The 25061-nt window shown below is 44.1% G+C and overlaps 1 protein-coding gene across 1 annotated transcript in view; it reads left to right on the top strand.

The window, feature by feature from the left end:
- The window catches only part of LOC126427409 (uncharacterized), a 284724-nt gene that overhangs the window by 146275 nt on the left and 113388 nt on the right, over positions 1-25061 (top strand). The window contains exon 2 of the mRNA XM_050089779.1: positions 18361-18497. Within this exon, the coding sequence (XP_049945736.1) occupies positions 18361-18497 (137 nt within the window). The remainder of the gene's footprint in view (positions 1-18360; positions 18498-25061) is intronic.

Here is a 25061-nt window from a genome sequence, read left to right as displayed (position 1 = left end):
AGTCTGGAACTGCGCGACCGCTACGGTCCACGACGTGCAAAAGACTTCTTTAAAAGATGACCAATGAACAAGATTGTATTTCCATTCCTATGTTCGTAGCATGTAACTGCAAATGTTTTGTAGAAGAGCCACTGTATTCGCTGTATGACGATTAAGACGCCAGATACCGTACCGCCCAGTTAGCAAATAAAAACAAATACGCCTCGACTCTGAATCGAACCCTCGACCTTCTGCATACTAACCCAAAATGCTATCAACTCAACCAACAGCACAGCACTAGTACTATTTCCTGACAGCAGTAGTTGCCGTACACGTGATTACGATGTTGCCAGATTGCCAGTCTTTAACGTCCATTTACTGCGCTAAATATGTGGAGGACGAAATTTGGTGAGAGATATTTTTGTATTGCCAGTATATGAGGAATCGCGCTGCGAAGTCCGAGTGCGCGATTTTTTCATCACCCTGTATGGCCATTTTTAAGAATAGTGGAAATTTTAAATCAAATGCTGCACTTTTTTCTATTAATGTCGAGTATAAGACGCACCTGCATTTTGGAGGCAATTCTTCAAAGAAAAATGTGCGCTTTGTAGCCTGTAAATTACGGTAGTTGTCGTGCCAACCGGCCGACGAAAGTTCGTCTTAGTCATTGCGGCACTGTAAATGGTCGGAATATGTGGAGACTGGACACGAAATTTGTCGATCCGTCGATCGGTTGGTAGGTAGCATGGTGCTCATGTAGTAGTAACCACCAAACCCTTGATCCATTAAAGTTACAGAAAGCGAGGTTGGTTGGTTGATTTTGGGGGAAAGGAACCAAACAGTGAGGTTATCGGTCCCATCGGTGAAGGGAAGGCTGGGGAAGGAAGTCTGCTGTGCCCTTTGAAAGGGACCATCCCGGCATTTCTCTGAAGCGATTTAGGGAAATCACGGAAAACCTATACGAGGATGGCCGGACGCGGGTTTGAACCGTCGTCCTCCCGAATGCGAGTCCAGTGTGCCAACCACTGCGCGGGGTCTGTTCCAGCCGCCTGGGCTGGAACGTGTTGCTATGAGTGGCTGAGACCCCCGCTCGGCCTTGGAGACTTACCACGGCTGGTGCTGATGCGGCTGGAGGTCGCCCAGGGAACGCACGGCTTGAGCAACATCCGCTCGCCGGCCGTCTCCATACAAAGTGGCCTGTGACGTCACCCGCCGATTCCGCTCGCTTTTTTACAACGACTTTTCGCTTTTACGCTCCACGTCTGCCGTAAGTGAAAAAATGCCAATATGTATTTAAGAGTGACATTGAATAATGAGACACGCTGTTCTTCCTTGATCTTCAGGTTGGCAACACTGGGATGAACTGAAAACAGCTGACGGATTACCTCAATATCGCATTTAACGATGGCATGTCCTCTTGAAGTTTTCACATTAGCTGAACAACATTCTGTGATCCGGTTTTTTGCTTTCTGAAGGTGAAAAGCAAGTTAAAATCTTTTGAAACTTCCTGGCAGATTAAAACTGTGTGCCGGACCGAGACTCGAACTCGGGACCTTTGCCTTTCGCAGACATGTGCTCTACCAACTGAGCTATCCAATCATAACTCACGACCCGTCCTCACAGCTTCAATTCTGCCAGCATCTCATTACAGACTTCAAAGAAGTTCGAGTCTCGATCCGGCACACAGTTTTCATCTGCCATGAAGTTTCGCATCAGCGCACACTCCGCTGCAGAGTCAAAATCTCACTCCGTTGTTGTTGTGGTCTTCAGTCTGAATATTGGTTCGATGCAGTTGTCCACCCCACCCTATCCTATGCAAGCCTCTTCGAGTAAGTACTCCAGCGTACAGCCACTCGAACCTGCTTACTGTATTCATCTCTTGCTTTTCCTTTGCATCTACATCTACGTGATTGCTATGCTATTCACAATTAAGTGCCTGGGAGAGGGTTCAATGAACCACCTTCAAGCTGTCTCTCTACTGTTCCAGTCTCGAACGGCACGCGGGAAAATCGAGCACTTAAATTTTTCTGTGCGAGCCCTGATTTCTCTTACTTTATCCTGATGATCATTTATCCCTATGCAGGTGGCCGCCAACAGAATGTTTGCGCAATCGGAGGAGAAAACTGGTTACCTAAATTTCATGAGAAGATTCCGTCGCAACGAAAAACGCCATTGTTTTAATGACTGCCACTCCATTTCACGTATCATGTCTGTGGCACTATCTCCCCTATTTCGCGATAATACAAAACGAGCCGCCATTCTTTGAACTTTTTTAATATCATCCGTCAGTCCCACCTGATACGGATTTCACACAGCACAGCTATGCTCCAGAATAGGGCGGACAAGCGTGGTGTAAGCAGTCTCTTTAGTAGATCTGTTGCACCTTCTAAGTGTTCTGCCAATGAATCGCAGTCTTGGGTTTGCTCTACCCACAACATTTTCTATGTAATCGTTCCATCTCAGGATTTTTTATTGTAATCCCTATGGCGTAATCGAAATTTAGCGGATTTCAAAATGGTTCAAATGGTTCTGAGCACTATGGGACTCAACTGCTGAGGTCATTAGTCCCCTAGAACTTAGAACTAGTTAAACCTAACTAACCTAAGGACATCACAAACATCCATGCCCGAGGCAGGATTCGAACCTGCGACCGTAGCGGTCTTGCAGTTCCAGACTGCAGCGCCTTTAACCGCACGGCCACTTCGGCCGGCTAGCGGATTTCCTTTAGTACTCATCTGAATAACTTTACACTTTTCTTTATTCAGGGTCAATTGCCGCTTTTCGCACCACACAGATATCTAAATCATTTTGCAATTCATTTTGGTCATCTGATGACTTTACAAGACGGTAAACGACAACATCATCTGCAAACAATCTAAAGGGCTACTCAGATACTCTAAAATGTCTGATTCTAAGCTGGTGATCCCTTGATATCTTAGAATGTATTCTATCAAGAAGTCAAGTTGTGCCGGCCAGAGTGGCCGTGCAGTTCTAGGCGCTACAGTCTGGAACCGAGCGACTGCTACGGTCGCAGGTTCGAATCCTGCCTCGGGCATGGATGTGAGTGATGTCCTTAGGTTAGTTAGGTTTAAGTAGTTCTAAGTTCTAGGGGACTGATGACCTCAGAAGTTAAGTCGCATAGTGCTCAGGGCCGTTTGAACCATTTAGTCAAGTTGTGCCACAAATTTCTGTTCTCCCCAATACTATTCATTACCGCCTCATTAGAGACGCGATCTACCGATCTTATCCTCAGAATTCTTCCACAGCACTGCATTTCAAATGCTTCTATTTTTTCCTTGCGTGAACTGTTTATCGTCCACGTTTCACTGCTATACAACGCTACACGCCAGGAAATTCTTTTACGAAACGGTTCCTAACACTTAGATAAATATTCGATGGTAACAAATTACAACAAATGCTTTTGCTGCCTTTGTCATTCCATATTTCATATCCTTTCTATTTCGACCGTCATCGCTTACTTTACTGCCTAAACAGCAAAACTCGTCTACTACTTTAAGTAGTCGTTCCCTATTCTAATTCCCTCAGTATCGCAAGATTTGATTTGATTCCATTCCATTATCCTTTTTTTTCTTTTGTTGATGCTGATCTCTCAAAATACTGCCCATTCCATTCAGCTGCTATTCCAAGCCCCTTTGCTGTCCCTGACACAATTACAACGTCGTCGGTTAAACCTCAAACATATTGTTTCTTCTCCTTTAACTTTAATTCCTCCTCGAAATTCCTCTTTCGTTTCCTTTACTGCTTGCTCAATGTAGAGATTGAACAACATTACACATAGGCTATAGCCCTGCCTCACTCCATTTTCAACCACTGCCTCCCTTTCATGCGTCACGAAAAAGTGGACGCATCATGGGGGGAGTATAGGTGGGTAGAAATATTTCAAAAGCGAGGAAACATTAATGATACACGAGAAACGTCCTGGCCGGGCAGTTGAAGTGTCATCTCCGTCGCTTGAAACCCGACCTGTTGCAATTGAATTTATAGCAAGAACACTTGCTGTAAGTGTTGGTACAGTTCATAACTTTAATGGCTACAAGCTCAAGTACAGGAAAACAATTGCAGGGTGGGTCCCAAAAAAGTTAACGCACCAACACAAGGAAACATGTTTCAGTGTGTGTACAGATTTGAACGAACGCCATGTAAGGTGACCCTTCCCTAAACAAGATTTTAAAGTTTGATGAAACTTGGGTTCACCATTTTGAGCAAAGTCCAAAAGATCAAAGCATGATATGAAAGCACACCAGATCACATGGTCGGAAAAAATTCAACCTTTTGTATGTGATTCTACCGGCATGTGTGTTACGATTCCCGTCGTCAGTTGTTATGATGACAGGTGGCAAATGCTAAATAGAAACATATCGTACACTACTGGCCATTAAAATTGCTAGTCCAAGAAGAAATGGAGATGATAAACGGGTATTCAATAGACAAATACATTACACTAGAACTGACATGTGATTACATTTTCGAGCAATTTGGGTGCATAGATCCTGAGAAATCAGCACCCAGAAACTCTGGCCGTAATAACGGCCTTGATACGCCCGGGCATTGAGTCAAACAGAGCTTGGATGGCGTGTACACGTACAGCTGCCCATGCAGCTTCAACACGATACCACAGTTCATCAAGAGTAGTGACTGGCGTATTGTGACGAGCCGGTTGCTCGGCTACCATTGACCAGACGTTTTCAATTGGTGAGAGATCTGGAGAATGTGCTGGCCAGGGCAGTAGTAGAACATTTTCTGTATCCAGAAAGGCCCGTACAGGACCTGCAACATGCGATCGTGCATTATCCTGCTGAAATGTAGGGTTTCGCAGGGATCGAATGAAAGGTAGACCACGCGTCGTAACTCACCTGAAATGTAACGTACACTGTTCAAAGTGCCGTCAATGCGAACAAGAGGTGACCGAGACGTGTAAACAATGGCATCCCATACCATCACGCGGGGTGATACGCCAGTATGGCGATGACGAATACACGCTTCCAATGTGCGTTCTCTGCTATGTCGCCAAACACGGATTCGACCATCACGATGCTCTAAACAGAACCTGGATTCATATGAAAAAAAATGACGTTTTCTCATTCGTGCAACCAGGTTTGTCGTCGAGTACACCATCGCAGGCGCTCCTCTCTGTGATGCAGCGTCAAGGGTAACCGTAGCCACGGTCTCCGAGCTGATAATCCGCGCTGCTTCAAACGTCGTCGAACTGTTCGTGCAGATGGTTGTTGTCTTGCAAACGTCCCCATCTGTTGACTCAGGGATCGAGACGTGGTTGCACGATCCGTTGCAGCCATGCGGATAAGATGCCTGTCATCTCGACTGCTAGTGATTCGAGGCCGTCGGCATCCAGCATGACGTTCCGTATTACCCTCCTGAACCCACCGATTCCATATTCTGCTGACAGTCATTGGATCTGGACCACCGCGAGCAGCAATGTCGCGATACGAAAAACCGCAATCGCGATAGGCTACAATCCGACCTTTATCAAAGTCGGAAACGTGATGGTACGCATTTCTCCTCCTTACACGAGGCATCACAACAACGTTTCACCAGGCAACGCCGGCCGACTGCTGTTTGTGTCTGAGAAATCGGTTGGAAACTTTGCTCGTGTCAGCACGTTGTAGGTGTCGCCACCGGCGTCAACCTTGTGTGAACGCTCTGAGAAGCTAATCATTTGCATACCACAGCATCTTCTTCCTGTCGGTTAGATTTCGCGTCTGCAGCATGTCAAACGTCATCTTCACGGTGTTGCAATTTTAATGGCCAGTAGTGTATATTGCAGGTTTGGCAGTGAAGTCGGTAAGGGGCTGGCTGCATGATCTGTATCTGCAACAACTGAAATAATTAGTAGTCGTTGGTAAAAAATAATATATATTGTACTTAACTTGTGTTACAGGCTTCTTCATATGCTGCATACATATAATTACAAACATTTATATAGAGAGGCATTACTTACTCCATACTTGACTAAGCGCCTTGTTAGAGGTTGTTTCCTATCAGCTGAAGGCTATGCTACATTTCTAGTTGACGTCCCGAGAAGAGTGGACGAGAGCTCGCTAGATATTTTTCGTGACTCGCGGGTCCAGCGATATCTATTACCGACCGCGGCCGATATCTGCAAGCCCTAACAAGTGTGGTATCGAACGTTGATACCACAATGTGTTTATACGCATATCGCTATCCCCTGATCTTTGTCGCCTGAGTGTACATGGGAAATCGATTCTTTAAAGACTCGGGAGTTTGGGGGCTTATGAGGAGTTACTTGTGTTTTCTTTCCTAAAGTTCAAGGTTGCACTTCTACGGTAGTGGTTAGGTGTATAAGATAATACCGGTATCAAATGAGCGTTTTTTTTTAAATGAAACACTAATTTTGAATTGATAAATAAAAATTTTATTCAAGGTACTGACCATTGATTTCTATACATTTTGACCACCTTTCTGGCAAATTGTGGACATCACTACAATAGAAATGTTCGTCTTTTGAAGCAGACCAATCAGACACCCAATTTTCGACTTCTTCGTAGGAATGGAAGTGTTCCTTAGCTAATGCGTGCCCCATTGATGAAGACAAATGCTAGTCGGAAGGGGCCAAGTCTGGTGAATACGGCGGGTGGGGTAGCACCTCCCAGCCAAGTGTTTTGATTGTTATATTTTGACTAAAGTTCAGTCTTGATCACACCATTTATGTTTCAATGATATAGATAACCGGTTTCGGTTATTTTTACATAACCATCATCAGACCCATGGCTCCCTTAGGATGGTAGGCTGAGCTACTTTGTAGCAGCTGAGGAGAGCTCCGCCTACCATCCTAAGGGAGCCATGGGTCTGATGATGTTTATGTAAAAATAACTGAAACCGGTTACCTATATCATTCAAACATAAATTGTGTGATCAAGACTGAACTTTAGTCAAAATATAATAATCTATTGATCACTGTATTCCAGAAATGTTTACCAAAATTGTTTTGATTGTATCCTGAACCGATTTTGCTTTGCGTGCAGGTGCATTGTCGTGTAAAAAAATTACTTTGCCATGTCTTCTGGCCCGTTCTGGTCTTTTTTTCGATCAATGCATGGTTAAAATTGATCATTTGTGCGTCTGTAGCGATTAGTATTCACAGTTACACCGGGTTTTAGAAGCTCGGGATACACCACACCTTTCTGATCTCAGCAAACACGGAGCATTGTCTTCTTCCCAAATCGATCTGGTTTTGCAGTCGATGTTGATGGTTGTCCCGGATTAACCCATGATTTTTCCCGTTTAGGATTCTTAAAATAAATCCATTTTTGATCGCCAGTAACAATTCAATGAAAAATTGATTTTCTTTCATGTCTTTGAAGCAAAATTTGGCAGATGGATTTTCGGTTTTCCATCTGTCTTTCATTCAATTCATCTGACACCCATTTTCCACACTTTTGGATCTTCCCATAGCTTTCAAACGGTCAGAAATTGTTTGTTGCGCAATATTTAGCATTGCTGCCATTTGCTTCTGACTCAAAGTATCATCTTCAAAAAAATGGTTCAAATGGCTCTGAGCACTATGGGACTTAACATCTGAGGTCGTCAGCCCCTAGAACTTAGAACTACTTAAAACTAACTAACCTAAGGACATCACACACATCCATGCCCGAGGCAGGATTCGAACCTGCGACCGTAGCGGTCGCGCGGTTCCAGACTGTTGCGCCTAGAACCGCTCGGCCACCCCGGCCGGCTATCATCTTCATCCAATATTGCTTGCAATTCGGCGTCTTCGAACTTTTCTGGTGGTCTTCCACGTTCTTCATTTCGTACATCAAAATCATTATTTCTCAACCGTTGAAACCATCTTTCGCATGTTGCTTCTGACAGAGCACGATCACCATATACCTCGACAAGCGTTCGATGCGACTCTGCAGCACTTTTTTTGAAATGAAAACAAAAAATTAATGCTTTGCGCAAATCGTCACTTTCTGGTACAAAATTCGACATTGTTAACACGATGAAAACATATGATGTTGTTTGTTCCATGACTTGATGTATACTAAATCTCTTTGACAGATGTCATACCATTGTTGTTGTTGTCATCAGTCCTGAGACTGGTTTGATGGAGCTCTCCATGCTACTCTATCCTGTGCAAGCTTCTTCATCTCCTAGTACTTACTGCAACCTACATCCTTCTGAATCTGCTTAGTGTATTCATCTCTTGGTCTCCCTCTACGGTTTTTACCCTCCACGCTGCCCTCCAACACTATATTGGTGATCCCTTGATGCCTCAGAACATGTTCTACCAACCGGTCCCTTCTTCTTGTCAAGTTGTGCCACAAACTCCTCTTCTCCCCAATTCTATTCAATACCTCCTCATTAGTTATGTGATCTACTCATGTAATCTTCAGCATTCTTCTGTAGCACCACATTTCGAAAGCTCCAATTATCTTCTTGTCCAAACTATTTATCGTCCATGTTTCACTTCCATACATGCTTACACTCCATACAAATGCTTTCAGAAACGACTTCCTGACACTTAAATCTGTACTCGATGTTAACAAATCTCTCTTCTTCAGAAACGCTTTCCTTGCCATTGTCCGTCTACATTTTATATCATCTCTACTTCGACTATCATCAGTTATTTTGCTCCCCAAATACCAAACTCCTTTAGTACTTTAAGTGTCTCATTTCCTAATCTAATTCCCTCAGCATCACCCGACTTAATTCGACTACATTCCATTATCCTCGTTTTGCTTTTGTTGATGTTCATCTTATACCCTCCTTTCAAGACACTGTCCATTCCGTTCAACTGCTCTTCCAAGTCCTTTGCTGTCTCTGACAGAATTACAATGTGATCGGCGAACCCTCAAAGTTTTTATTTCTTCTCCATGGATTTTAATACCTACTCCGAATTTTTCTTCTGTTTCCTTTACTGCTTGCTCAATATACAGATTGAATAACATCGGGGACAGGCTACAACCCTGTCTCACTCCTTTCCCAACCACTGCTTCCCTTTCATGCCCCTCGACTCTTATAACTGCTATCTGGTTTCTGTACAAATTGTAAATAGCCTTTCACTTCCTGTATTTTACCCCTGCCAGCAACCAAACAAAAAGAAATTAAGGCTCGTTCACAACAAATGTTCCCTATCGACACATTTGTATCTTAACGCCCATTTCGTACCGGTACACCTGGTAGATCTCGGTATAGCGATGGCGTATGTGCAGGCAGAGAGATAGAAGTTCATACATACACCGACACCGGCTTGTTGACGCGGAAGATTTTCACACGCACGCACACAAGCACAGACAAGTTGTAAGTATGCTGATGGGCCGTTTGCGGTGGAGCTTTCGCCAGCAGCGCCGCTTAGCGCTCGTCTTCCGTCACGACGTTCACGTTGCTCCATTGTCACCTCCCCCCCCCCTCCCCCTGTCCCCCCTCCCCCCCCCCCCTGACAGGGCGGGGCCCTAATGGTTGACAAATAGCTCGATACGCCTCTCACACGAGCCTCGTCTTACTTCTGCATCTGCATCTTATAACATCACCTCCAATCTGTGACAAAAAATTCGAGAAAATTAAAATCTCTCTCAAAGTTTCCTCTCAGCATTTACGGCCAAGTACCGGGTGATCAAAAAGTCAGTATAAATTTGAAAACTGAATAAATCACGGAATAATGTAGATAGAGAGGTACAAATTGACACACATGCTTGGAATGACATGGGGTTTTATCAGAACCAAAAAAAAAAAAATACAAACGTTCAAAAAATGTCCGACATATGGCGCTTCTTCTGATCAGAATAGCAATAATTAGCATAACAAAGTAAGACAAAGCAAAGATGATCTTCTTTACAGGAAATGCTCAATATGTCCACCATCATTCCTCAACAATAGATGTAGTCAAGGAATAATGTTGTGAACAGCACTGTAAAGCATATCCAGAGTTATGGTGAGGCATTGGCATCGGATGTTGTCTTTCAGCATCCCTAGAGATGTCGGTCGATCACGATACACTTGCGACTTCAGGTAACCCCAAAGCCAATAATCGCACGGACTGAGGTCTGGGGACCTGGGAGGCCAAGCATGACGAAAGTGACGGCTGAGCACACGATCATCACCAAACGACGCGCGCTAGAGATCTTTCACGCGTCTATCAATATGGTTTTTTTTTTCTTCTAATAAAACCCCATGTCATTCCAAGCGTGTGTGTCAATTTTTACCTCTCTATCTACATTATTCCGTGGATTACAAAGTTTTCGAATTTATACTGACTTTTTGATCACCCGGTACACTCTGTAGGTATAGAAATGTTGTTATAGAAATACTGCGTCTTAAAGTCCACATCTGCTACACAGATACTGTGCAAGCCACCATTCAGTGTATGACATTGCTGCGCAGGGTAGCCGGGCGGTCTAGGGCGCTTTGTCACGGTAAGCGCACCGCTGCCCCCCCCCCCCCCCCCCCGCCCCGCCCCTCCACCCCGTGGGAGCTTCGAGTCCCCCCTCGGGCATGGGTGTGTGTGTGTTGTGCTTAGCATCAGGAAGTTAGATTAAGTAGTGGGTAAGCTGAGCTAACGTCAGCAGTTTGGTCCCGTAAGACCTTACCTCTAATGTATGACAGAGGGTATCTTGTGCCACTACATTTCCGTTCCCATTCTACTCGCAAATAGAGCGAGAGAAAAACGAGTCGTAATTTGTCTTATCTCCTGGTCCTTACGCAAAATGTATCTTGGCGGTAATAGAATCGTTCTGCAGTCAGATTCAAACGCCGGTCCCTAAATTTTCTCAGTAGAGTTCCGCGAAAAGAACGTAGTCTTCCCTCCAGGGATTCTCCTTTCAGTTGACGGAACATTTTCGAGTCCTGTTGGTGGAATCTATTAGTGCGAAATCTAGCAGGCCGCCGCTGAATTACTTCGATGTCTTCCCTTAATGCGACCCTTGTGGGGATCCCAAATACTCGAGCAGTACTCAAGAATGGGTCACTCAGGTGTTCTACCTGCGGCCTACATTATACATAAGCTCCAATTCCCTAAAAATTCTCCAAGTAAATCGAAGTGGAACATTCTCTTTCCCTACTTCCAACTTGACGTGCTCGTTCCATTTGATATCGCTTTGCAATGTTGGGCTTAGATACTTAATCGACCTAACTGTGTCGGGCACCACACTACTAATACTGTATTCGAACTCTATGTGACTCATTTTCCTACTCATGTGCATACACCTACGTTTTTCTACATTTACAGTTAGCCAGCATTCGTAACACTACAGATTTCGTCTGTCTTACTTCCTCTTACAGTCACTCAACTTGGACACCTTCCCTCACACCACAGCGTCACCAGAAAATACCCGTTGTGTACGAGGTCTGTTCAAAAAATTCCGCAACTCTGTCCATAAAATTTTTCTGCGCTTACCTTTTACTGATTGTGCATGCTCTCCTTCCAAATACTCTCCTCCACAGTTGATACTCAGCTCCCGACGCCATTTCCACTTCCGGTAGCAGCCTCGGTACGCGTCTTGCTGGATCGCACCAAGTTCAGTCTACGGATTTTCTTTTATCTCGTCTGTAATTGGAAATCTTCGTCCTTTCAGCGGGTTTTTCAACTTTGGAAATAAAAAAAGTTCCGCAGGGTCCATGCCTGGAGAGTACGGAGGGTGAGGTAGCACAGTGATTTCGTTTTCTGTGCAACAGTCACGCACCAACAGGGGTGAATGTGCGGATGCGTTATCGAGATGCAAGAGCCACGAATTGTCTCGCCACATTTCAGGCCGTTTGCTTCTCACATTTCCTCGCAGGCGTCGCAACACGTCTCGATAGTACCGTCGATCAACTGTTTGTCCATGTGGGCCGCGCGGGATTAGCCGAGCGGTCTGAGGCGCTGCAGTCGTGGACTGTGAGGCTGGTCCTGGCGGAGGTTCGAGTCCTCCCTCGGGCATGGGTGTTTGTTCGTCCTTAGGAATATATTACCTTAAGTAGTGTGTAAGCTTAGGGACTGATGACTTTAGCAGTTAAGTCCCATAAGCTTTCACACACATTTGAACTTTTTTTTTTTTGTCCCTGTGGCACGAATTCACGATGAACTAATTCTTCAAAGCAAAAGAAAGCCGTCAACTTGGCTTTGAGATTTGACCTGGCCTGATGAGCTTTCTTGGAGAACCTATCGCCGGCCGTTGTGACCGAGCGGTTCTAGGCGCTACAGACTGGAATCGCGCTGCTGCTACGGTCGCAGGTTCGAATCCTGCCTCGGTCATGGATGTGTGTGATGTCCTTAGGCTAGTTAGGTTTAAGTAATCCTAAGTCTAGAGCAGGGCTTCCCAACCTTTCCAGCTGGCGGACCCCTTCTACAGTCGAAAATCCATGGCGGACCCCTAGTCAATCAAGAGCACAGTAACTTTAAATTTCAGAGCGAAACCCATGGGAACTGAAAGCTTCTTAATGCAAGTGCCATGTTCCCAATGACCCCCCCCCCCCCAAACTATCAATAGTCTTTGGACCTTCTTGTGATTGTTCTTCCTTTGGTCGTCCTCCCTCCTCATTCATTTCAACTGGAAACTTCCCTTGTTGTGAAGGCGATGGAAAAACCGCACCCTTCTTCAATGATCCTGACTTCAGCCACGGATCCATGTTAGAAGTAATAAACTGGTCAAAAATCGACTTATGATATAGGTAGTGCACTGACAAAGCAAGTTCAACATTTAATGATGCCAGGGGCCGCATACGTGCCAGCGAGCGCTGTGATTGGTCGACAAAGCTCGCTCCGCGCATGCGTAAAAGGTTTCAGCGCATCTAGCGCCGTGAGCCAGGGCACAAACGACCCCCGTATTGTTGCGAAGCAGTCGACCAGAGAAGCCGCATTCTCCGGCACTAAACTGTGTATGCGTTCTCACTTAGGGACCGCCAAGGCTGCTTGGGAATACGATCTGAAGTAAAAGTACACATGTTTTTCACACGAAAAAAAAAAAATAGTGATGAATTTGATTTTCACATTTTTATCTAATAATTTTACTCATTATTTGACACGATTTGGTGAAAGGTCGCCGCAGATCCCCTAGATAGAGCCGGCGGACCCCTAAGGGGTCCGCGGACCACGGGTTGGGAAGCTCTGGTCTAGAGGACTGATGACCTCACATGTTAAGTCCCATAGTGCTTAGAGCAATTTGAACCATGAATATAAGAAAACAATGGTTGTAATAATCTTTCACACTAATTTTGTTGAAACAGATTGTTCTGAGACATATCAAAAATTAATAATGGACAGCTAAATTTTAATAATAGAAAATCTTACGTACAAAGAGCTGAACATATACAGTTACACAAAGATTGCAATACAAATTTGCGGAACATCTTGCGTCTCTTGGGGAAAAAAAATCATTCAACGAGTTTGTCTATGCTTAGAAATTACAGGTAGCCAACTGAAGTCCACTGTTTTCGTTACACTAATTTAGGAAGACGATGATAGTATGGATCGAAAACGGTGATGAAACAGAAGAAAAATTTGGGTGAACAAAGGTTTCCACACTGCATAAATTTTAAACGTTAGATCGCTGCGGCGCTCACCGTGATTGTAGCACATTTCTTCAAATCTGACAGAATGGTTCATGTACTTCATTTAAGTGAGAGATCGCGTTTCTCATCAGTACGAGACTTTGAAATTGTAAAATTTTAAACCATATGTCTATGTATTCCTCACCATTTCTTGCAACATTTGATAATGGATTGTGTGTTTTATTAAGATGTTGGGTTATGTTTTTCATTAGAATGAGACTCTGAAATGAAGAAATATTGTAAACTTGGGGTCGGTGGATCCATCACTGTGCTTACGTCACATTTCGTCTAATGTGATCGTCTTAATGGATCGTCTTCTTCATTAAAGTAACAGTTCGCGCTCTTCGTTGGAACGAGCATAGTACAATGTCCAGCTTCATTAGAATGGCAGTAGTCTATTACGGATTTGAAGCCATATCGACCATTGATCGATTGTGACTGTTTCAAAGCAGGCCAATGTGGCCGAGCGGTTCTAGGCGCTTCAGTTCGGAACCGCGCTGCTGCAACGGTCGCAGGTTCGAATCCAGCCTCGGGCATGGATGTGTGTGACGCCCTTAGGTTAGTTAGGTTTAAGTAGTTCTTAAGTCTAGCGGACTGATGACCTCAGATGTTAAGTCCCATAGTGCTTAAAGCCATTTGAACCATTTTGAACTGTTTCAAAAATACAAGGTTGTTCTATACCGCTACCAGTCACAAGGTTTGTTGACTCCTAAATTATTTATGTAGCGACACATATTGAGGTGATACTTCATCGTCAGGCTATACCAGCATTACAAAAACACTTAACATAAGTGTATACAGATACCAAAGTTGCTTTACATAACTATTGTGATCATCTTTGATCTTCTGGCGTGACACCCTTCTCGTGTTGTACGAAGGTATCGCTATTTCCATGGCTCACTTGGATTTCTCCACCATCGTTCACAAACTTCGCAAGGGTGACTTTACAATGCTATATCACAAAGCAAATCAGCAGTGCAGAAAACAAGATGGCGGTCAAAACATGTTTTATGCACTGCTGAGTTGTTTTGTGTTATAGCATTGTAAAGTCACCCTGGTGAAGTTTGTGAAGAATTGTGAAGAAATCCAAGTGAGCCCTGGAAATAGTGATTCCTCAGTACATCGCGAGAAGGATGTCACGCCACAAGAACAAAGATGATCACAACAGTCATGTAAGGAAACTTTAATACCTGTATACACTTATGTTAAATGCTTTTGTAATGGCAGTGTAGCCTGATGATGAGCTATCACCTCGAAACGTGTCACTAAATGAATAATTTAGGAGGCAACAAATTTTGTGACTGGTAGCGGTACCTCAAACCCTATTAAGGGGAAAGAGAGTGGCTGTGGAAAGTGAAATATTTAGAAATAGAGGATTACAAGAACCAGTCGTTGGGAACTTGGTGCGGGAAACTGGTAAGGCAGCTTTGAGAGTAGTACGCGCCGGCAGCAAGAGAGGATACGAAGTGCGCTGTGAGCGATTCTGCAACGGCGCCCACGATGGAAAGCGACAGTGTCGCCAACACTGTGTGTGTGTGTGTGTGTGTGTGTGTGTGTGGCCTCCCCTCCCCTCTGCCTCTCTCTTTCTCTCCTTCCCCTCTCCAGGGACAGGCAGAAGACTTCCTGGAGTTACGACACACAGCTGCATCTCCTCCGTGCAACGGGCAATATGTCACAGTTAGTGGGACAAGCTAACAGCAAGTTAACAGCAGGGGTCGGAGGTTGCGTAACGGACAACACAGCCGACAGGGAAGAGAGTAAGGAGGGGGGGGGATTAGATATGGAGGGGAGGTAAGTAGGGGAGAGAGGTAGAAACATTTGTCCCGATGCATTGCAAGCTCACCTAAAAGGCGCTGAAGCGTCTGCTTAAAGTTGCGTTTACACAGTCCACGACAGTCAAAATTGCTGTAAAGTGGCTGCAGTATATCGCTATATTACCGAATATCCAGGCAATGTTGCTGATGGAACAGGCTGTTTTTGCAAACTGCCGACATTTTGCTGTGGTGTTGTTGATTGTCCATCAGGGGCGGAGTATATATCCACTGAGGAGCCAAAGAAAGTGGCACACCTGCCTAATACCGCGTAGGGCCCCCGCGAGCACGCAGAAGTGCCACAACACAACTAATGTCTGAAGTAGTGCTGGAGGGAACTGAAACCATGAATCCTGCAGGGCTGTCCATAAATCCGTAAGAGTATGAGGGGGTGGCGATCTCTTCTGAACAGCACCTTGCAAGGCATCCCAGATATGGGGAGTCTGGTGGCCAGCGGAAGTGTTTAAACCCAGAAGAGTGCTCCTGGAGCCATTCTGTAGCAATTCTGGACTGTCGCATTGTCCTGCTGGAATTGACCAAGTCGAAATGCACAATGGATATGAATAGATGCAGCTGATCAGAGAGGATGCTTACGTACGTGTCACCTATCGGGGTCGTATGTAGACGTATAAGGGGTCCCATGTCACTCAAACTGCACAAACCCCACACAATCACAGAGGCTCCATCAGCTTGAACAGTCCCCTGCCGACATGCAGGGTTCACGGATTGATGAGGTTGTCTCCATACCCGTAACGTCCATCCACTCGATACAATCTGAAACGAGACTCGTCCAATAAGGCAACATGTTTCCACTCATCAAGAGTCCAATGTTGGTGTTGACGGGCCCAGGCAAATCATTAAGCTTTGTGTCGTGCAGTCATCAACGGCATACGAGTGGGCCTTCTGCTCCGACAGCCATATCGATGATGTTCTGTTGTATGGTTGTCATGCTGTCATTTGATGATGGCCCAGCATTGAAATCTGCAGCAATATGAGCGAGGGCTGTCCTTCTTTCACGCTGAACGATTCTGTTCAGTCGTCTTTGCTCCCGTTTTTGCAGGATCTTTTTCGGCCCAGCGATGTCGGAGATTTGATTTTTTACAGGATTCCTGATATTCACGGTACACTCATAGTCGTTCAGCAAAATCCCCACTTCATCGCTACATCGGAAATGCTGTGTCCCATCGGTCGTGCGCCAACTATAATACCACGTCCAAACTTACTTAAATGTTGATAACCTGCGGTGGTTGCTGCAACGGCACAGACTACCCATGACGGTTCTCGTCAGAGCCAAATTCTCAACTGATACGAGACCTATTCGCAAAGGAAGTTCCGATCGGGTGCGAAACGGAAACCACAAAGAACATCCGATTAAGATTTGCACTGATGTGTTGGGCAGTGCCTCTAGTGTTCCCGTCGATCACGTCACGTCGTTATTTTCAGTTCTGAGAGAATAGTGACCACATAAACATGGCTAGAACACAGTGTCTCTCGCCAAGTACGAGGGGCTGGTGAGAGATTTCGCCTGATGTTATGCACCCCCCATAACACAACTGTCATACAGTTCTCAACCACGCTCTTCAGGGGCAATGAAGATGCTCCTGCGGCGTTGTCGTTTGGGAAGTGTTTGATCACCCATAATACAGCCCGTAATTTGCTCCCCCAAAGTTGTATAGATTGTAGCCATGTATGAAAGTGAAACATGGACGATAAATAGTTTTGAGAATAGAAGCTTTCGAAACGTGGTGCTACAGAAGAATTCTGAAGATGGATAGAGCACGTAACTAATGAGGAGGTACTGAACAGAATTGGGGAGAAGAGGAATTTGTGGCACAACTTGATTAGAAGAAGGGATTGGTTGGTAGGACATGTACCGAGGCATCAAAGGATCACAAGTTTAGTATTGGAGGAGAGCGTGGAGGGTAAAAATAGGAGAGGGAGACCAAGAGATGAATGCACTAAGCAGGTTCAGAAGGATGTAAGTTGCAGTAGGTACTGGGAGATGAAGTAGCTTGCACAGGATAGAGTAGGATGGAGAGCTACATCAAACCAGTCTCTGGACTGAAGACCACAACAACAACAGGAAGTTTCATCCCTGCTCACATAAACCGCTGCTTATGAAGAAAACATTTTGGCACAGACAACGAGCTGCAGACCAGTGTAGGCACAGGTGGCTGTCTGGTATGACGAGGGTACTGGAAAGTTGTTACATCGCTACGACAAAAGTCTGAGAAGTGTCTATGCAGAGAAGTAGCTGGAAGGTGTGGCTAACTGCTGTAAACAAAAATTTTTGATTTCCAAAGTGGCTTCCATATCGTGACTGGTCGGACCTTACTTTCCGAATAGTCCTCGAACCACACACGGCCATTAACCTCATTACTCGTCGATTTCCGTAAGAGTTCGAACCCGGTATGGAACTGCACTGGAGGGATCACTGGCCGTATCGCCTTAATTATACAGGGCGCACCATTCTAATCCATAAACAACTCGGAATGGAGATGAGATACAGCAAAATGTTTCAGACAAAAGTTGTAGGTGGAAGAGAGAGTCACACGTTGATACTCGTACTAACGGCCGTGGCCTTGATCATGATTTTCAAGGTGATTTGGAGGCCAAAGCGAACCCTAGCGTTTGGTTTAAGATTTGGAAAGAGTCGCAAATTTTACGTATAAAATGATATATTGTTCAAGGTCATGACAAGGTCCAATGAACGTCAAACCAGCAAATATTTTTTATATATAATAGGGATTATCTCGGATATGAGGAGCAAAACAACAAAATACAATTTTAAAGCCTGTTCAGTGTTCAGTTCCTGACCTTAGCTTGAATCCCAATTGTCCCCTAGTTCTCATTGAGTAACGCCAGCAGAAGTCGGAACATTTCGCGTCGACTCTACTCCATTTCCGATTTCTGCCATTATCAGCGATCTAGTAGCACTGTCTCTGAATTTAGCGTGATTAAGTGATGTGTGTGTTAATTGGGAAATAAATAACCTAAAATGTGTGGCTGAATATAATTACATGGCCCTGTCTCTTGCTTGTTTCAGGTTGTTGATGTTGGCGCTTCTGGCCGCGCCCGCCTTGCCTCGACCGGCTGAGGTGTCTGTCATCACGGAACCCAGGCCAGGGGAGGAGTTCGTGCTCTACCATGCGGGGGATGCCGGGCAGCGACGCACTGTCAGAGGTAAGTGTAAATGAAGACCATCCATGCCTCCACTGCAAGCAAAACCTGCCCACATGTCCACTGTAAACAAAGACCTGCCAAATGTTCTCTGTAAACAAAGACCACCCAGCTGTCAACTGTAAACAAAGCCTGTCCCCATGACCACTGTACTCAAAGGCTGACCGAGCGAGGTGGCGCAGTGGTTAGACACTGGACTCGCCTTCGGGAAGACCACGGTTCAATCCCGCGTCCGGCCATCCTGATTTAGGTTTTCCGTGATTTCCCTAAATCACTCCAGGCAAATGCCGGGATGGTTCCTTTCAAAGGTCACGGACGACTTCCTTCCCTGTCCTTCCCTAATCTGATGAGACCAATGACGTCGCTGTCTGGTCTCCTTCCCCAAAACAACCAACCAACAAAGGCTGACCACCTGCCCGCTGGAAACCAAGGCTCACCACTAAGTGTTCTCTGTAAACGAAGGCCATCCAGCTGTCCACAGTAGAAAAGGCTGTTCATGTGACCATTGTAAACAAAGTCTGCCCAACTGACCACTGTAAACAAAGGCCTGCCACATGTTCTATGTAAACAAAGACCATCCATCTGTCTACTGTAAACAAAGGCTATCCCTGCGGCCACTGTAAACAATGGCTGCCACCTATCCAATGTAAACAAAGGGCTGCCACATGTTCTCTGTAAACAACAGCCATCTAGCAGTCCACGTTTTTAAACAAGGGCTATCCCCATGACCAGTGTAAATCAATGCTATGTACCTGTCACTGTAAACAAAGGCTGACCACAACTTATTTATAAGCAAAGTTCTTCAAACTGTTCACTGTAAGCAAAAGCTGTCCCTGTGGCCACTGTAAACTAAGATCACCCATGTGTCCACTGTAAAAAAAAAGGCAAGCTAGATGTTCTCTGTAAATAAAGGTAATACAGCTCTGCAAACAAAGGCTGTCCGTGTAACCACTGTAAACAAAGGCTGCCCAACTGTCCACTGTGAACAAATGCCCACTACATATTCTCTGTAAACAATGGCCATCCAGCTGTCCACTATAAACAAAGGCTGGCTCCATGATCACTGTAAACAAAGGCTACCCACCAGCCACTATAAACAAAGGTCCATGACTAATTATCTGTAAACAAAGGCGATCCAGCTGTCCACTGTAAACAAAGGCTGCCCAATTTCCAATGCAAGGAAATGACCACTGCATGTTCCCTGTAAACAAAGGCCTTCCAGCTGTCTATTGCAAGCACAGGCTGTCCATGTGACTACAGTAAACAAAGGCTGCCCACTTGTCCACTGTATACAAAGACCCACCAGAAATTATATGCAAACAAAGGCATCCAACTGTCCACTGTAAATAAAGGCTGTCCCTGTGACAACTGTAAACAAAGACTGCCCATGTGTCCAGCAACAAAGGCCATGTGCACGCCCACTGTAACAAAGACTATCCACGAGTACTTTGTCCATCAGAGGTATACAGTGCCTCAGGGGCACCCACATAGGATGGAGACAGAGAATAGAAAAATCCTTAAGCCTGGAGAGAAATTTCACCTTATATAAGATACTACTTCACAGTTTTGTTATTATGGTACTTAAGTATATTTCTACATTTTAAGTGCTATCTCTAGTAATTGTTATTTCCTTTCTGAAAAAAGAAAACATGTTAACCTCTTGTGAAGTTTTTATGAATTTTGATCGAAGTTATTTACATAAATAAGGGAAGCATAATTAGGTGCCAAAGATTTTTCATTAATTTCCATGTAGTTTACAGTTAGTGACAGATATCGCTGATTTGAAGCATTCTGTATTTTTAGCTTTTGCTGTGCTCAAAGGTTTTGCTGAATGAATGTAAATTTGGAAAATTTACATTTACTTGTCTGTTCACACACACCTCATACGACGCTATTAGTCGTGTATGCTGTCAGTTTCTCATTTACCTTACATTCTGCAGCTTCTTCGCTTCAAAGAACGAAACTTTTTGTATTTTTCTATTTTACGTCCATTTGAAACACAGAATCGCTATATATGGCGTTATTTCGCGTGTTACCTGCGGGTTTTCTTACATTTTCTTAGCTAGCACGGAAGATAAGAAGTGACACAACATCCAAAACATAAATGATCCTTAACCCACTCAAGGCTGTATGTAATATACAGAATTTTTTATGATCAGGAATCAGGTAAGTAGTAACTTATTATTACTCAGCTAGAGAGTTGGGGGTGGGTGGGCGGGCGGTGGGAGGGGAAAAATTTACGGAAGTGTGAAAAACAATGACAGAAGCAGTGGCACAGGCATGAAACGAGAGGTTTATTCAACTTTCAAAGGAAATTGTGTTCTGAGTTTTCGTTGCCTGAGATTACAACACCTACCATCGACTGCAGCAACTAACCACCTTACCGATAAACACTACGACATTTCTAACTCAGTACTTCAGACATTTTTCCAGCACATGCACAAGTTTTGTCTGTGATGAACCATGGACCTTGGCGTTGGTGGGGAGGCTTGCGTGCCTCAACGATACAGATAGCCGTACAGTAGGTGCAACCACAACGGAGGGGTATCTGTTGAGAGGCCAGACAAACGTGTGGTTCCTGAAGAGGGGCAGCAGCCTTTTCAGTAGTTGCAAGGGCAACAGTCTGGATGATTGACTGATTTGGCCTTGTAACAATAACCAAAACGGCCTTGCTGTGCTGGTACTGCGAACGGCTTTTTCCCGAGGGCATGCAGCTTTACTGTATGATTAAATGATGATGGCGTCCTCTTGGGTAAAATATTCCGGAGGTAAAATAGTCCCCCATTCGGATCTCCGGGCGGGGACTACTCAAGAGGATGTCGTTATCAGGAGAAAGAAAACTGGCGTTCTACGGATCGGAGCGTGGAATGTCAGATCCCTTAATCGGGCAGGTAGGTTAGAAAATTTAAAAAGGGAAATGGATAGGTTAAAGTTAGATATAGTGGGAATTAGTGAAGTTCGGTGGCAGGAGGAACAAGACTTCTGGTCAGATGACTACAGGGTTATAAACACAAAGTCAAATAGGGGTAATGCAGGAGTAGGTTTAATAATGAATAGGAAAATAGGAATGCGGGTAAGCTACTACAAACAGCATAGTGAACGCATTATTGTGGCCAAGATAGATACGAAGCCCACACCTACTACAGTAGTACAAGTTTATATGCCAACTAGCTCTGCAGATGACGAAGAAATTGAAGAAATGTATGATGAAATAAAAGAAATTATTCAGATAGTGAAGGGAGACGAAAATTTAATAGTCATGGGTGACTGGAATTCGAGTGTAGGAAAAGGGAAAGAAGGAAACATAGTAGGTGAATATGGATTGGGGCTAAGAAATGAAAGAGGAAGCCGCCTGGTAGAATTTTGCACAGAGCACAACTTAATCATAGCTAACACTTGGTTTAAGAATCATGATAGAAGGTTGTATACATGGAAGAACCCTGGAGATACTAAAAGGTATCAGATAGATTATATAATGGTAAGACAGAGATTTAGGAACCAGGTTTTAAATTGTAAGACATTTCCAGGGGCAGATGTGGACTCTGACCACAATGTATTGGTTATGACCTGTAGATTAAAACGGAAGAAACTGCAAAAAGGTGGGAATTTAAGGAGATGGGACCTGGATAAACTGAAAGAACCAGAGGTTGTACAGAGTTTCAGGGAGAGCGTAAGGGAACAATTGACAGGAACGGGGGAAAGAAATACATTAGAAGAAGAATGGGTAGCTTTAAGGGATGAAATAGTGAAGGCAGCAGAGGATCAAGTAGGTAAAAAGACGAGGGCTAGTAGAAATCCTTGGGTAACAGAAGGAATATTGAATTTAATTGATGAAAGGAGAAAATACAAAAATGCAATAAATGAAGCAGGCAAAAAGGAATACAAACGTCTCAAAAACGAGATCGACAGGAAGTGCAAAATGGCTAAGCAGGGATGGCTAGGGGACAAATGTAAGGATGTAGAGGCTTATCTCACTAGGGATAAGATAGATACTGCCTACAGGAAAATTAAAGAGACCTTTGGAGAGAAGAGAACCACTTGTATGAATATCAAGAGCTCAGATGGCAACCCAGTTCTAAGCAAAGAAGGGAAAGCAGAAAGGTGGAAGGAGTATATAGAGCGCCTATACAAGGGCGATGTACTTGAGAACAATATTATGGAAATGGAAGAGGATGTAGATGAAGATGAAATGGGAGATAAGATACTGCGTGAAGAGTTTGACAGAGCACTGAAAGACCTGCGTCGAAACAAGACCCCGGGAGTAGACAACATTCCATTAGAACTACTGACAGTCTTGGGAGAGCCAGTCATGACAAAACTCTACCATCTGGTGAGCAAGATGTATGAAACAGGCGAAGTACCCTCAGACTTCAAGAAGAATATAATAATACCAATCCCAAAGAAAGCAGGTGTTGACAGATGTGAAAATTACCGAACAATCAGTTTAATAAGCCACAGCTGCAAAATACTGACACGAATTCTTTACAGACGAATGGAAAAACTAGTAGAAGCCGACCTCGGGGAAGATCAGTTTGGATTCCGTAGAAATACTGGAACACGTGAGGCAATACTGACCTTACGACTTATCTTAGAAGAAAGATTAAGGAAAGGCAAACCTACGTTTCTAGCATTTGTAGACTTAGAGAAAGCTTTTGCAATGTCGATTGGAATACTCTCTTTCAAATTCTAAAGGTGGCAGGGGTAAAATACAGGGAGCGAAAGGCTATTTACAATTTGTACAGAAACCAGATGGCACTTATAAGAGTCGAGGGGCATGAAAGGGAAGCAGTGGTTGGGAAAGGAGTAAGACAGGGTTGTAGCCTCTCCCCGGTGTTGTTCAATCTGTATATTGAGCAAGCAGTAAAGGAAACAGAAGAAAAATTCGGAGTAGGTATTAAAATTCATGGAGAAGAAGTAAAAACTTTGAGGTTCGCCGATGACATTGTAACTCTGTCAGAGACAGCAAAGGACTTGGAAGAGCAGTTGAACGGAATGGACAGTGTCTTGAAGGGAGGATATAAGATGAACATCAACAAAAGCAAAACGAGTATAATGGAATGTAGTCGAATTAAGTGGGGTGATGTTGAGAATATTAGATTAGGAAATAAGACACTTAAGATAGTAAAGGAGTTTTGCTATTTGGGGAGCAAAATAACTGATGATGGTCGAAGTGGAGAGGATATGAAATGTAGACTGACATTGGCAAGGAAAGCGTTTCTGAAGAAGAGAAATTTGTTAACTTCGAGTATAGATTTAAGTGTCAGGAAGTCATTTCTGAAAGTATTTGTATGGAGTGTAGCCATGTATGGAAGTGAAACATAGACGGTAAATAGTTTGGACAAGAAGAGAATAGAAGCTTTCGAAATGTGGTGCTACAGAAGACTGCTGAAGATTAGATGGGAGATCACATAACTAATGAGGAAGTATTGAATAGGATTGGGGAGAAGAGAAGCTTGTGGCACAACTTGACCAGTAGAAGGGATCGGTTGGTAGGACATGTTCTGAGGCATCAAGGGATCACCAATTTAGTATTGGAGGGCAGCGTGGAGGGTAAAAATCGTAGGGGGAGACCAAGAGATGAATACACTTAACAGATACAGAAGGATGTAGGTTGCGGTAGGTACTGGGAGATGAAGAAGCTTGCACAGGATAGAGTAGCATGGAGAGCTGTATCAAACCAGTCTCAGGACTGAAGACCACAACAACAACAACACTTCAGACATTTTTCCAGCACATGCACAAGTTTTGTCTGTGATGGGCATTGTTTTTGAGACTGGATTAGCTGTGACATATACGAACTTTACCCCAAAGTACAGCTTTGCATCACGTCATTTGATGAGTCAGAATCGAAGTAAACACGCTTCGGTATCGTGAACTAATCTCCCATTTACCTTGAATGTGGTTATTAGTTTACCAACCTAAATATCGGTAGAGGAACTATTAATGGCCATGATCCGCCCTTGAAATATGATGCCGTATTCTATCAGTCTATCAGCGAGGAATGTTTCAAGAATCAAAGATATCTGTATCACAGACGACTACTTTCTTCTTCAGTCAGTGCTGATTCTTCGACCAGTCTGTTTGAGGTTTGTGGAAACGACAGTGAACTCCGTTGTTTTGGTGCCTCAAAGATGACATAGCAGAGAGTTGTTCCTTGTTTACTTTGCAAAAGCTAGTTTGCGCCTGGTGGCTGTGCTTACTTAACACAATTTCGATTTAACTTGCCGAATTATTCTGTTCTGAAGTCCATGCACATTAAAAAAATGGATTTGCGTATATGTCCATGTATGTGTGTTCTAAATTTCCTCCTAAACCACTGGACCGATTTCATCTGAACATAGTACACGTATTCCTAACTGTCAGGCAACAACCGCTGAGGAGGTACCTATCTCCTAGATCAGCAGATACGACGTCATAAACAGTGGGATGGATTAAAAACTGTCTCACCATGTATCACATTTTAATTTATTACGCCCTTACTACTTACAATAATCGCAACAAATTTCTCAGACAGCATCAAAATACACCACTGAATATATCTGAAAAATTATATCTTTCTACGAGACA

This window comes from Schistocerca serialis, chromosome 11 (assembly GCF_023864345.2).
Source record: "Schistocerca serialis cubense isolate TAMUIC-IGC-003099 chromosome 11, iqSchSeri2.2, whole genome shotgun sequence".
NCBI lineage: Eukaryota > Metazoa > Arthropoda > Insecta > Orthoptera > Acrididae > Schistocerca > Schistocerca serialis.
Note: the sequence above shows the minus strand (reverse complement) of the source record. Positions and strands in the feature narration are given on the sequence as shown.